Source organism: Sparus aurata, chromosome 6 (genome assembly GCF_900880675.1).
Source record: "Sparus aurata chromosome 6, fSpaAur1.1, whole genome shotgun sequence".
Classification (NCBI taxonomy): domain Eukaryota; kingdom Metazoa; phylum Chordata; class Actinopteri; order Spariformes; family Sparidae; genus Sparus; species Sparus aurata.
In genome coordinates, this window is record NC_044192.1 from 27303939 (window position 1) to 27316991 (window position 13053).

Below are 13053 nucleotides of genomic sequence, written 5' to 3' on the forward strand. Positions count from 1 at the left end.
TTGATAGAAGTATTTTATCAATTGTCGTATATATTGTACTAAAATAAGGGCATCATTATTTCACCAGCATCTTTGTGTTGAACAGACTTAAACTTTTACGGGTTTGACAAGGGCTTGTCTGTAATGGATGTGCATTTGTATGTAAATGTCCTGGTCTTCGTCATAAATTTCCTGCACAATAAAAAGATTTCTAACCTGGTCTTGGTCTCAAAACCTAATAGTACCTCAACAAATTGTATTGTGTTAAGTGGATGGTAAAATATGGAAAAGGAGTGTTAAATTAAGGTTTATTATGTACCCACAAATGAAATGTTTGGGCTCTGATATATTTATGTCAATAAACGATGTGAACAAAGATGAATTATCATTAAAGTGTCTCTGTTGGCTTTATATGAGATATGAATATCCAATGTGATCTTTTCAATCTTTCCCACTAATATTTGTGATTTCAGACTTTCATCAAGAAGGTTAGAAAAATATTGGAGGATTGTGGAAAATGTTATTAAATTACTCTTTTATTTTGTTTATTTTAATGTACCTCTAGTTTAGGTTTAGCTCCTCGACTCCAACGCAGTGGAAGCACGTGAGAAGCACACGCTGTGGCTACCTTTGCCAATTGGATTGGTGGAGTTTAGAGATGGTATAATTGCCTTAGAGCCTGAAAGGCTGCGTTGAGGGATCATTAATCCCTGCAGCTGCAGTGCATGGCTAGTGGCTGTCAGCCGCAGCGTAGTATCTGAGTTTACTATATATGGGCAAAGCCAGGCAGAGCAGGAGCTGCACTCGCTTCCGTGTTTGTGTGATCAGGGAGTGAACAGCCGGGGGAGCTTCACTGTCTCCACTGTTTCATTCATTTAGAGGAGTAACGCTAAGCAAGTGACCAGAGGAGAAAAATGGCGTATGAACTGAGTAAGGCTGTTTATCTTTTAATGGCAACCGTAAAGAGAAAATGCAACGGAATCCTGATTTTTTGAGGGTGGAATCACTCCGCAGACAGTCAGCCAGGTAGCCCCGTATAGCCAAGCTAGCTAGCCTCGCCCATGGCTGCACGATTTGACAACTCATCTCGCCTTTAGAAAGAAAAAACCCTGCATTGGAAAATGCTTGTTTTGGGTTGACTGTTCACTCGTTTTCCGGTGAGCTCGGTCTGCCGTGAGGAGGATTTGATCCCAAATGCAGCTGGTGACAGCAGACAGTGGAGTCGAGTTAGCGTTAGCTCGTCGTGCTAACGGCTGTCAGGAAATAGTTTCGCTCACATCGCATTGTTGTGACATGCCCGGACAGAGGTGGGCTGACTCGTCGGGCACTTGTGCCGGAGAAGTCGTTTAGCTCACAGAAAGTAAAGGGGTTTGTTTGACTGTGTGTGTGTGTGTGTTTTTTTTAATACCGAGCTGGTAGAGATAAGAGCTATGTGAAAGATTGTGATTTTTTTTTTGTGTGAGCCTATACGGAAGCCGAGTAAGTGCAGCAAGCTCATCGCAGCTTTCTTGGTAGTGTCTGATTTACTGGTCTTCAGTTAGTGTCCATATTCTTTAGGGCAGACAGAAAACAGCTTCTTTGTCGGTGGGTTTACATTTATGTATTTCAAACCTAGCCAAGAGAATTGAGTCGCTTGCTTTTTCCATCTTGTCTGTTAACCTGTAAGTAAAGAGCCCAATTAACTAATGTCTGACTGATGCTCAAATTTTTGGGGCTGATGCTGATATTAGGAGGTACAAAATTCAGATACAGATATTATCAGCCGATATAGACACAGGTATAGCGACTGTTTCATCATACACTTGTGACAAAGGAGTGTGTGGCTGTATTTTAACAGTTTAAAATTATAGCTCTACATTGACACAATAAACTTCACTGTGATTTTATTAAATATAAATGATCCCATCATCTTTTTAAGCTTTTATAATATAAAAAATAAAGTCTTCATATATGCGCATATTGGGCAACATATACACTGAATGCAGATATATATCAGTGATTGGCTAATATTGTCTGACAATATCAGGCAACTGATATATCAGTCTGGCTCTGCCAATAACCCAAATTTAGAAACCTATTGCTTCTATATTGTAACCAAAGATCAGCAATCGTACTTTTCATGATAAAAGTGTTGTATAAATATTGATACCACCTTGTTGTAATAAGGGAAAAGCATAGCCGATCACGTGCCGTCGTCTTCTTCTCTTTTAGAGGAACATTAACCTCTCTTGGACGCTGCTTAGACGCCTCTGCGCTAAATTGGTCTGAACAGCGACTTGACCGATAAGGACAGACCTGGCTGTTTGGTCTCAGTGTCTCAGTAGCCCTGACGAATGCAGAACTAAGTGACGCTGCTTTATGTCTGCAGCACATATCCTCTTTAAATCTGTGGCGGTGCAAAGATATTATTAGATATCAAGATGTGAGTCATGTGCGGTGCTGCTTGTAAGATTTCACGCCCCTGTTAGGTGATGTTCTTATTGTTCTACGTGTGCTGTGGTCTGTGGAGAAATTGTTCAATTTAATGCTGTATGTTTGTCAACTTTAATAAATCTCTTTTCTCTGTTTAGAACATGTATTCGCCAGTCTCCCACAGATGGAGAGGGGAGTTTCAAAAGTGATTGGCGGGGATCCCAAAGGCAACAACTTCCTGTATACCAATGGGAAGTGTGTCATCATCAGGAACATTGATGTAATTTTCCATCTTCTTAAGAGCTATATTTAAAGTGTTGTTCATTTATGTATTGCAACCTGGGCTCTGTTTTGGCCATCCTTCATATTACCATCATCATATGATGATGTTTTACCTGCTATTAATAGGAAATTGTTTTGACTGTACTTACTTTGGTGAGTCAAAATTAAAAGGGTATGTTAGCATCAAGCTCAAAAGCATAATTTCACTGAGCACTGAGCTGGAAGTTGAATGTTTAGTGCATGCTGACCACATCCAGTATCCATGTTAGGTGTGGTCATGACTGTGTGGGTACAGGATCGTTTTGGTACGTGTGGACATGGCCTTAGATGGTAATTTCCCTAACGCACAAGCCTTGTTAATTATATAATTTAGTAAGAGTCTAAATTTGATGCCCTGAGTGTTCATTCAAATTATTCTTGATCAATAATTCATCCTCAACAAAAACAGCCTCTCCATACCTGCTGCTGCTTGTTGTCAGCTGATAGTGACCGTGGTTATACCTGCCACCTCTTCTCTACCTGCACTGCATTTAAGAGTTAAAACCACGTGACACCACATAACGGCACAGTGATGAGGTCAGTTGGAGCACACCCTCTGTTGCAGCTGTAACTACACCTATGGATGACGTCATGGTGTATTGAACACTGAGTGCAGTGTTCAAGATTGAGAGCTTCAAACACCATTGGTCAGCTGGTATTCACTTACTCCTCAATCAGGAAGCAGTTGTTTAAAACGTAAAGAACATTGTTAAGTGTCAAATGTAACAAGTAAAATTTTATTAGAACGATGGCCAAAATCTTGAAAATAAGTTCCAGGTCAAAGGCAACACCCGCTGATGTCTCACATGTCCTGTCTTTTACAGAACCCGGCTATAGCAGACGTTTACACCGAACATGCCCATCAAGTGACAGTCGCCAAGTATTCCCCCAGTGGATTCTACATTGCATCCGGAGGTAAATGATCCACCTGTGAACGCATTTCGACAAATGTGTGAATATAGGTGCCACACTAATGTTAATGCTACAATTGGGGGGAAAAAAAAAAAAAACTCCCTTCTTCTGGTATCACCCAAAAGTCTTTCTCCTGCCACCAACTCATCCAGAATGCAGCAGCGAGGCTTCTTACTGGTTTTAACAGACAACATCACTCTCTTCACTGGCTCCCTGTCTGTTTTAGAATTGATTTTATGACTTTGCTGATTATTTATGAAGCTCATCTGGGTCTTGCCAAGTTACAAAGCAGACATGTTGACCCCATATGAGCCTTAGGTCCTTGGGTGGGGCCCTCCTGGTCATTTCAAAGTCGAGGCTCAAATTTAAAGGTGTGTGCGCTTTTGCCGTCAGTTCCGGTTGACTTTGACTTTGGAATGATCTACCTGAGGAGATAAGGCTTGCAGAATCTTTAACTTCTTATAAATCACTTCTTAAAACCCACTTTTACTTAGGTGCTTTTATGTGAGCCTTTTTCTGAATACATTTAGTCCTTCTTTTCTTTAATTCCATTGCTTTATCTCTCTAATTATCTATTAATTCATAATTCATAATATATCTTTTTGCCTTTTGATTTTGCCTTCTTTTTATAGCCTTCTTTTAACTTCTCTTGGTTTGGCTCGACTGTTTAGCATTTATCCTCTTACATAATCTTCCTAAGTTCCCTGCTTTTGCCCAGTCAAAGCACATTGCTCTATTAATAGAGTTATTATTGTTATATTCTAAAATTATCATTTCTGATTTCTTCAGATGCATCAGGAAAGGTCCGTATCTGGGACACTACCCAGAAGGAGCACCTGCTCAAGTACGAGTACACCCCAATTTCAGGCAAGGTCAAGGACATTGCTTGGACAGAGGATAGCAAGAGGATGGCTGTTGTTGGGGATGGACGAGAGAAGTGAGTATGACGGTGGGGGGTCTTTAATGCATGTTCAGGAAATTAAAAGAGCTTCATTAAACTCAACCATGACTCAGCTTCACCCTGTATCACATTGATCAAGGCCCACTGTGCATATGTCCGTTGTTTGCTTTAGATATTTTTACCTTTTTAATATGCCGACTAACCCTGTTTTTGAAGGAAGTATTATTACTTGATTGATGTAATGGCTTTGTATATGATATCGACAGAGTTTTGAGTAGTGTGTGTGAATATGATTTACTGTACATAAAAAAAAAAAGGGGGGGGTTCTTTATTTGTCACAGAAACCTGCAACTGTATGCGTGTCCTTCTATCGTTTTAGGTTTGGGGCCGTGTTCCTGTGGGACTCTGGCTCCTCAGTGGGGGATCTATCTGGCCACAGCAAGTTAATCAACAGCGTCGACATAAAGCAGAATCGCCCATACCGCATTGTCGTCGGCAGCGATGACCAGACTGGTTCCTTCTTCGAGGGGCCTCCCTTCAAGTTCAAGTTCACACTAAGTGTGAGTTACACTGACAATTACATATTCTTTATTTGGTTTTCTGGGCAGCTTTTGGAAAGGGGTGATGTTTAGACAAAGTCGTTTGAGCCAAGATGATTTTGTAATACCTTTCACACCAAGTGAAAGTCCTGTAAGTTAAATGTTTCTTTCACATGAAACCAATGGTCTTATTATTAATACTGTTGGTCATCTCAAGACTCTTGCTGTGCTGGTTTTGGACAGTGTGGGTTTGTTTGTCCATTTGCATATTACATAACCAACTTCCCTCATACATTCTTCCAGAATGCGTGAGCTGCATTCCCACTATAAACATGTGAATAACTTCCTCTACACACAAATTATTGTGATCTGTTTTTAGAATTCAATCTGCAGTTGGTTTCTCATTTCTCATTTATTTGCTCTAAAAGCTTTTGCAAGCTTTAAAAGTCGAGCAGCATCAGCACTCCTCTGAGGCCTTGTCCTGCTGCCTTGGTGTTATTCTGCTCATAAACTCACTGATTCAGCTGCTCCAGACATGGTAGCAGAGGAGGCTGAACAGTACTGTATGTGCTACAGATAATGGGAGGGAGGATTGTGATATTTTTTTGTCAGTCTCGAGGATGACCATGACTTATAGATATATCATGTTGTATTATCTATGATAACAGATTGAAAGGCTAAGGTACTGTGCCAAATAAAATGGACTAAAATTACATGGACTGTGTATTAATATGGTAATTTATTTATTTATTTTTATTCTTCTGTCTCCCTGGTGTCCGCTATAGCGTCACTCCCAGTTTGTCAACTGTGTCCGCTTCTCTCCAAATGGAGAGCGGTTTGTCACATCTGGAGGTGATGGCATGGTGAGTATTGGATAACTAGGATTTGCCATTTTCCCATACCATATTAAAATTTCAAAGCAAGATTATCCTCTGCCAAAATCATAAGTAACTATCACTGCGATATTATCAGAAGTAATACAGGGTTTCCGCGGAGTCTTAAAAAGTCTTAAATTTGACTTGTTCAAACCTGCAGAAACCCTGTAATACAAATGTATCTAGTGATGTCTCAACCTAAAGTGGCGGTTTTAAATATATGAAAACTTCACTATAACTGAAAGTGTTTTAATGGGTATGATTTCCACAGATTTTCATCTATGACGGAAAGACTGGCGAGCCTATTGGCTCACTGGGTGGAGAGAAGAGCCACAATGGAGGAATCTATGCTGTAAGTAGGTTTTTTTTAATAGAATAAAGAAAAAATAGTCTACGTTCAGTTTACTGTGTACTTTGCCAGTATGTCTCGTGGAACTTGAACAAATTCTCACTACAGTTGTTAACCTCTTTGTCATACTCTGTCCCAATTACTTGCTTAGCTGGGTAGGTTTAATTTTTTAGGCTAGCTAGTTGTATTCAAAGCTGGCCTGCAGATTGCATAGTGTGTGGACATAAAACATGCTTCTTGCCCTTCAAATGAGGGATCGAAGTGCTGATTAGATTTTTCTGTTGATTTATCCGTTTTTCACATGGCGTTGTTGTTTCTGAACTTTTATAGGTCACTTTGACAGTCTTCACACAAAGAAATTGCGACATTGGTTACATATATATTAATGTCATAATACTTTCTTTTAATCTCCTTCCCGCTCTAAATCCTGCAGGTCAGCTGGAGCCCTGACAGCTCTCAACTGATCTCTGCCTCAGGGGACAAGACAGTAAAGCTCTGGGATGTTGGTGCAGGTACGGCAGTCACCACCTTCAAAATGGGCACTGATGTGACAGACCAGCAGCTGGGCTGCCTGTGGCAGAAGGACCACCTCCTCAGCATCTCCTTGTCAGGATACATCAACTATCTGGACAAGAACAACCCTGACCGGCCCATACGTACCATCAAGGTCAGACTCCAGAGTTTAAAGACGCTGCACCTGGTATTGTTAGTAGTGCTCCTTGAAACTGATACAACCATGTGTTCAAGTTGCTAAAAAGATGTACATATACACATACACATATAGAAGCCAAAACACTACTTTGTCAAGAGTGTTACATTTTGCATAAAGCACTGTCTGTGGGCTGTTTTCAGGGGGTTGTTGAAAACAACTGGGGGCCTGTGACTTGGAGATATTATGTTAAGGAGGGCAGAACGGCAGGAAGTCCCAGTCACTGTAAATCAGGTTATTAGTCTTGTGGCTCTCATTGGACTAATGTGCTGCTGTTGGAGGTTAATACCTTACATTAACTGTTATTATGTGCCCTTGTAAGATTATCTAAAAACATGTGCTTGTTCATCCTTCAGGGTCACAGCAAATCCATCCAGTGTCTGACAGTTCACAAAACTGATGGGCGACCTAACATCTACTCGGGGAGTCACGATGGACATATCAATATCCTTTTACTGATCAGTTGAACCAAATGATGATTATAAATGTCACTCAGTGTCCTGTAAGTAAAAAACAAAAACAAACAAAAAAAAAACATCTGTAGATGGAGCACAAACTTAGTACAAATATAATATGTTGACATCATGTTACAGGTAATATAGTATTAGTAGTATAGTCATATAATGAGTAACTCTAACTACAGATATTTCCTGCTGGAATCCTTTTCTAAATAATGTATATAGTTGTATAGGAATTGAGTTGCTGATAGGAAATTGTTGTAGCAGAATAAAATGGACAGGAGGATTGAAGGCAGTACTACAGTGTAACAGACCTAAAATGCGAGGTTCTGCCATTGTTGGCAGCTACATACAGATCATTTAAGAAGCAGAGTAAAGACATTTGTTCCACAAATGGTCCAAGCAAGTCACTCTAATTTGGGCTTTTAAAGTGCAGATTAAATATGTACACTCTTAAGAACAGGCTGAGATGGATTTTTATTCAATAAAAGACTGAAAGCTTAAATGATTGTTTAGTTGGTTTTAGTTGAGGACTTTATCCAAGCAGATTTTTTTTTTTCTCTAAAAACGATTAAGCTGTCAGTATTAAGCAACTCTTAAGAGGGCTGACTGATTTGTGGAGTAATTCAATCGTCATTAGTCTTTTTTAAAGAAGTTTAAAAATTGCATGAATATCTGTGATGAGGTATCAGTGCTTCGTGGAGAAGCCTCTGTGACACAATTTCTGTTTATAGAGAGTGTGCTGCCGCCTCAGAAACTACCTTGATGCACTGAGGTGTGCAAGTAGTTCATGGAGCTCATGCTCAACTTTCTATGTCTCAGTCACTGTAGTCACACAACAGACTGCATCTGTTCATTTCACAGTATGTACTGTGTTGACACTTTGCAGCAATATTAACAATCCATTTCTACTGTTGACGTTCTCCTTTACGATTGCCTCACATTACTGGGATGCAGACACTGGGGAGAATGACTGCTTCAGTGGGAAGGGCCACAGCAACCAGGTGAGCAAGGCGGTGGTTAACGACGCCGACGAGCTGGTGACGTGCAGCATGGACGATACACTGCGCTTCACCAACATCAACAAGAAGGAGTACAGGTGGGGGTCTTCATGTGCTGCTGTGCAGATAACAACTGTGAGATGAACTCAGTGGGGACTATAATGATTTTGTCTGTTCAGGGCGAACCTGTGGAAGGAAGCAGATTAAGATTTGTTTTGTCATGACATTTGCTAATGTGTGGACGTACTAGCGCTTAATGAAAAGTATAAAATCAGTAATGGCACTCCTGGATTTTATCACTTTATCTTTCACAAAATTCACTCAAAAAGTTTCTGTGTGCATAGAACACGTATTGATATGCAGTCATATCAATTAGAGGCGGCAGTAGCTCTGTCCACAGGGATTTTGCTTGGGGATTGGTTGTTGGAACTGTGTCAGTTCAACTCCTGAGGACTGCTGCGGTGCACTTGAGCAAGGCACAACACCCGTATATTTTAGCCTTGTATGTCTTGGATGTTATGTCCTGCCGGATCACTTTGATTTACATTATGTGTTATCTGAATATCTCTGTTTTCTTGTTCTACCTCAAACTGGATACTAACACTAATTATTCTTTAGTTTGTCCACCTCTTAATGTAACAGTGCTTATTTATCACTGCTTTTCAGTGCCTCTGATGTGGTGAAGATGGATTTCCAGCCTAAAAGTGTGTCAGTAGCAGCGGGAGGACTGTCACTGGCTGTGTGCGTTGAGCAGGTAATTTCTTTTGTCAGTTTCTTTTTCTTTTACTTTGGAAACTTTTCCAAGGTTCCACAAAAAAATTCACATCATCATAGTTAAATCCTTTGAAATGGCAGTTTTTGACATTTTCCTCATTTGTCATTTGCTTTTTCTAGATTGTCCTGCTGAAGGATAAGAAGAAGGTCTTCACATTGGACAGTCTCGGCTATGAAGCAGAGGTCGGAGCTATCCACCCTGGCGGTACCACTGCTGCAGTGGGAGGAAAAGTAAGTGGGCAGCTAAAAAGACAGATAATCTGAGAAAATGCTATTTTTCACCTGAAATTAAACACATCGACGTGTATAGGTGTGTAATCCATTTAAGTTATTATCACAGGAGACGGTTACAGCACACTCTCCATCACACACTGGTGATATTGGGTGTGATATTCATTTGTTCCTTTGTTTTCCTCCTCAGGATGAGAAAATCCATCTGTACTCCATTCAGGGCAACACTCTGAAGGACGAAGGCAAAACTATTGATGCTAAAGGGACGATCACAGAGATGGCCTACTCTCCTAATGGAGCCTATCTGGCTACCGTAGATGATAAGAAAGTTGCAGCAGTTTATTCTGTGGCTGATGACTACAAGGTAGATATTTGTCTGTCCTATACATTCTTTTTATGGGTTTCTCAATATACAATTCTTTTATTAATTGGAGCCATTGCCTCTTTTTTATAATTATTTCTCACTTTTTGTTTTTTCCACCAGGGCAAAACTGAGTATTACGGACATCATGCAAAACCAGTGTCCTTGGCCTGGTCCCCTGATAGCGAGCACTTTGCGACTGGTGGGATGGACATGATGGTGTATGTGTGGACAGTTGGTGATACAGACAAGAGGATTAAGATACCAGGTAGGCCGGCAGTGCACATATGCATTCATTATGCCTAGCTTGCACACAGGTGCGCATTGATGTACTTGAAAGTTGTTCTGTATGAGCTACACAAGTCCACTTTGCAACAAAACCCAAGCATTCCGCAAAACAGGCCATTTTACGATGAGACAATTTATACATTAAAAGCATGTACTGGGGTGTCGGATTTGATTTAGAATAATTATCCCAAGTGTTGACGGTTATGCAATTGTTGGACTATCGCATCTGGATTTGTAAAGATCAACAGCTGGTTTTATGCCATGACAGCTGTCGTTCACAAATTATTTTAAAAAGGCAGGTATTTTACAACAACAGCTTTAATGTATCCTAAGAACAATGAACAAAGAAAAATGGATAATCAATTATTTGGGTTAGGTTGGGTTGGAAAAGTTTTTTCTTCAGGGCAAGTAGACAGGGATGGATAGAAAAAAATACTGGGAGAATTGCTGATCCTGGTTTTGATTTGGATGATCATAACTGAATGCCCACTTTGATCAATTTTTGATTTGGAATCAAAATTGTGACAGCAACATTATGTAGAAATTGGCTTTTTGTGCGATTTCTGCACACCCTGCAGTTTCTGTGCAACACCACTGTCATAAACACAAATCCCAGGTTTGTTACAATTTGTCAGCTGTAATGTAGGTGCTAACTGCAAACAAAACTCATTACTTCATCAGAGTTTTGTGTGAAAAGTCATATGTAGAAGCAAACATGTATGTAGCGCTGTGTTCCTACCCTCTCACATAGTGCAGACAAGGGATAGGGCAGCAGAGTGGCTGAGACTAATAATGTTCCTTGATTTGGCAACCCCTGTGGTTATTATTGGTAACAGAATGTTTGGTTAAATACAACACAGCTGTTTAAGCAGTTACTTTGTAGATATACAACAGAGCAGCCAGTATGTTTTTTACAGTGCAGCCAAACAAGCTTGAATTTTAATAAAGAGATCATGCGGTGATCTAATTTCATGCTGCTCAAGTAGTTTTCAAAAGCAAGCTGCAGCAGAGATGGTGTCGGTGGTGTGCAGTCTGTTGCTTGCTGTGGCTGCTACTTCTTCTTCCATCGCTGCAACATTTTAAACTGATCGACTGACTAAATGTGCTGAAAATGACCACGTGTTGTTGTGTAGACACATTTATAACTTCAGCAAATCAAACTTGTATTAACTGTAGATGTTAATTAAAAAAAACACTTTCCCCTGTGTTGAGAAATGTTTATAACGAGGTTCTTCCATGCTTTGATGTCTGCAGACACTCACCGGTTGCACCATGTTAGCGACCTGGCCTGGATCGATGGTCATACCCTCGTCACCGGCTCCCACGATGCCTGCATCAAGCAGTGGACTCTTAAATACTGAGCAGAGAAACATCCACATCTCCAGGAACAAGGACTACTGTAGACTTCAATCTTTCTTTCTTTTTTTTTAACCTGTATTTTCACTGTCTAAACGGTGTTCTATGCTGTCTGTAAACATCTGAATTGTAAATGTTTCCGACTTGGGAAAAGCTCCCATTAAAAATAATTAAGATATGTCTCTTTGATGTGAATAACGTCAACCTACACAGAGACAAAATGTGGAAGTAAACAATCTAACCATGAGTGCTTTTACTTCTCCTTGAGCGTTACGGACCCAGAAAATTATTTGTAAGCTCAACATTCCATATTTAATAGCTTTCACTCAGTTTTAACTGAACTGCTTGTTTGTGGTTGGGCTCAATACATCCTAACCTGACGGATGAACCAAAAGCAACTTTGTTTTTTCATCAAAATGGTGTTTGAAAGAAATGAAACCTTTTGGTTACATTCCTACAATGAGAAGTAACTAGTCCAGACTAATGTTGTTTGTCACTTTTTTTTTTTCTTCAACTTTTTCAGGGGGTGGGTGTTCTTTTTGCTTTGTCTTAGGTTTCATACTTCTTGTGACTCACAACTCTTCCTGTTGGATTGGGAAGCAATAGTAGGAACTGAAAGAAAAAATTATGTGTACAATCAAGATGCTGTCTGTTCAGTTGAAGGTCCTGTAATGTTGCTGTGTCTTTGTTTGGGCCCACGATGCTCGTCTCACTTATTTTCTTTTTTTTCAATGTCTTTATGCATCCGCTTCCAAAGTGGAAGTGAGGCATTATTAATAATAATAATAATAAAACACTTTTTATGCATTTTGCCTTTCATGCAGATTTGTCGCAGATCTATGTGCAGGTTATCCAGTGAGAATGAATTTCATAGCATTCAGGATGGATTGAATTGTGGGTGAATATCAGTAGTGTTGAAAGCATGAGAGAGCTCCTTAACACTTTGTCCAAGACTTCTCTGTGACCGAGTTTTTAATATCTCTCTTTCTGTCTCCATTTTATGAAAACATTCACAGAGAGCATAATTGATTCAGAGAAGTATTCAAAATGTTACTCTTAGAAATACTTTAATGTTCTGGGGCGGCTAGATCCCCAGATTTTCCTTTAAGAAACATTCAGATGTTTTATGTGCAGTGATTTGCTCTTATCTGTTCAGTGAGATTCAGATAATTAACAGACGTATATAGTCTTGTCCAGGTCAGTGTTTAATTCACTGAAAAAACAAAATGACTGGAATCATCTAGCAATTATTGATGACTTTTATTGATTACATTTAATTTATAGTGGTGTAAAATATACATTTGGTGCACAGTTAGAAGTACATGTAAAAGAGTCACTGCAGGGTGTAGATGATGCCACCTAAAAAAGGTTTTAGCAAATAGAATATTGTGTTGTTTTACTAACATCAGTTCCCTTTTAACAAAAACCTGGTGCTCAAGTATTGAATGTGTGTGTGTGTGTGCGTGTGTGTGTGTGTGTGTGTGTGTGTGTGTGTGTGAGTGTGTGTGTGTGTGTGTGTGTGTGTAGTCAGATTGTGTGGCATAACCCAAATCAAGTCCTCCACCTAAATGCATCTAAATAATAATC

General features: G+C 39.8%; 1 protein-coding gene across 1 annotated transcript; it reads left to right on the forward strand.

Moving 5' to 3' along the window:
* Nucleotides 1–758: 758 nt before the first annotated feature.
* wdr1 (WD repeat domain 1) lies at nt 759–12273 on the forward strand. Its single transcript, XM_030420946.1, has 15 exons — nt 759–909; nt 2550–2671; nt 3537–3627; nt 4414–4561; nt 4905–5085; nt 5850–5927; nt 6211–6291; nt 6722–6955; nt 7354–7441; nt 8398–8554; nt 9123–9210; nt 9351–9461; nt 9652–9825; nt 9946–10090; nt 11365–12273. The coding sequence occupies exons 1-15, from the start codon at nt 894–896 to the stop codon at nt 11469–11471; spliced, it is 1821 nt and encodes a 606-aa protein (XP_030276806.1). The 5' UTR covers nt 759–893; the 3' UTR covers nt 11472–12273.
* Nucleotides 12274–13053: the final 780 nt, after the last annotated feature.

Excerpts from the sequence above, each read along its gene's own strand:
- wdr1 (XM_030420946.1), top strand. Across the intron at positions 7,442-8,397 it reads GAGTCACGATGGACATATCA|ATTACTGGGATGCAGACACT; the intron begins ATATCCTTTTAC and ends CGATTGCCTCAC. Across the intron at positions 9,462-9,651 it reads CTGCTGCAGTGGGAGGAAAA|GATGAGAAAATCCATCTGTA; the intron begins GTAAGTGGGCAG and ends TTTCCTCCTCAG.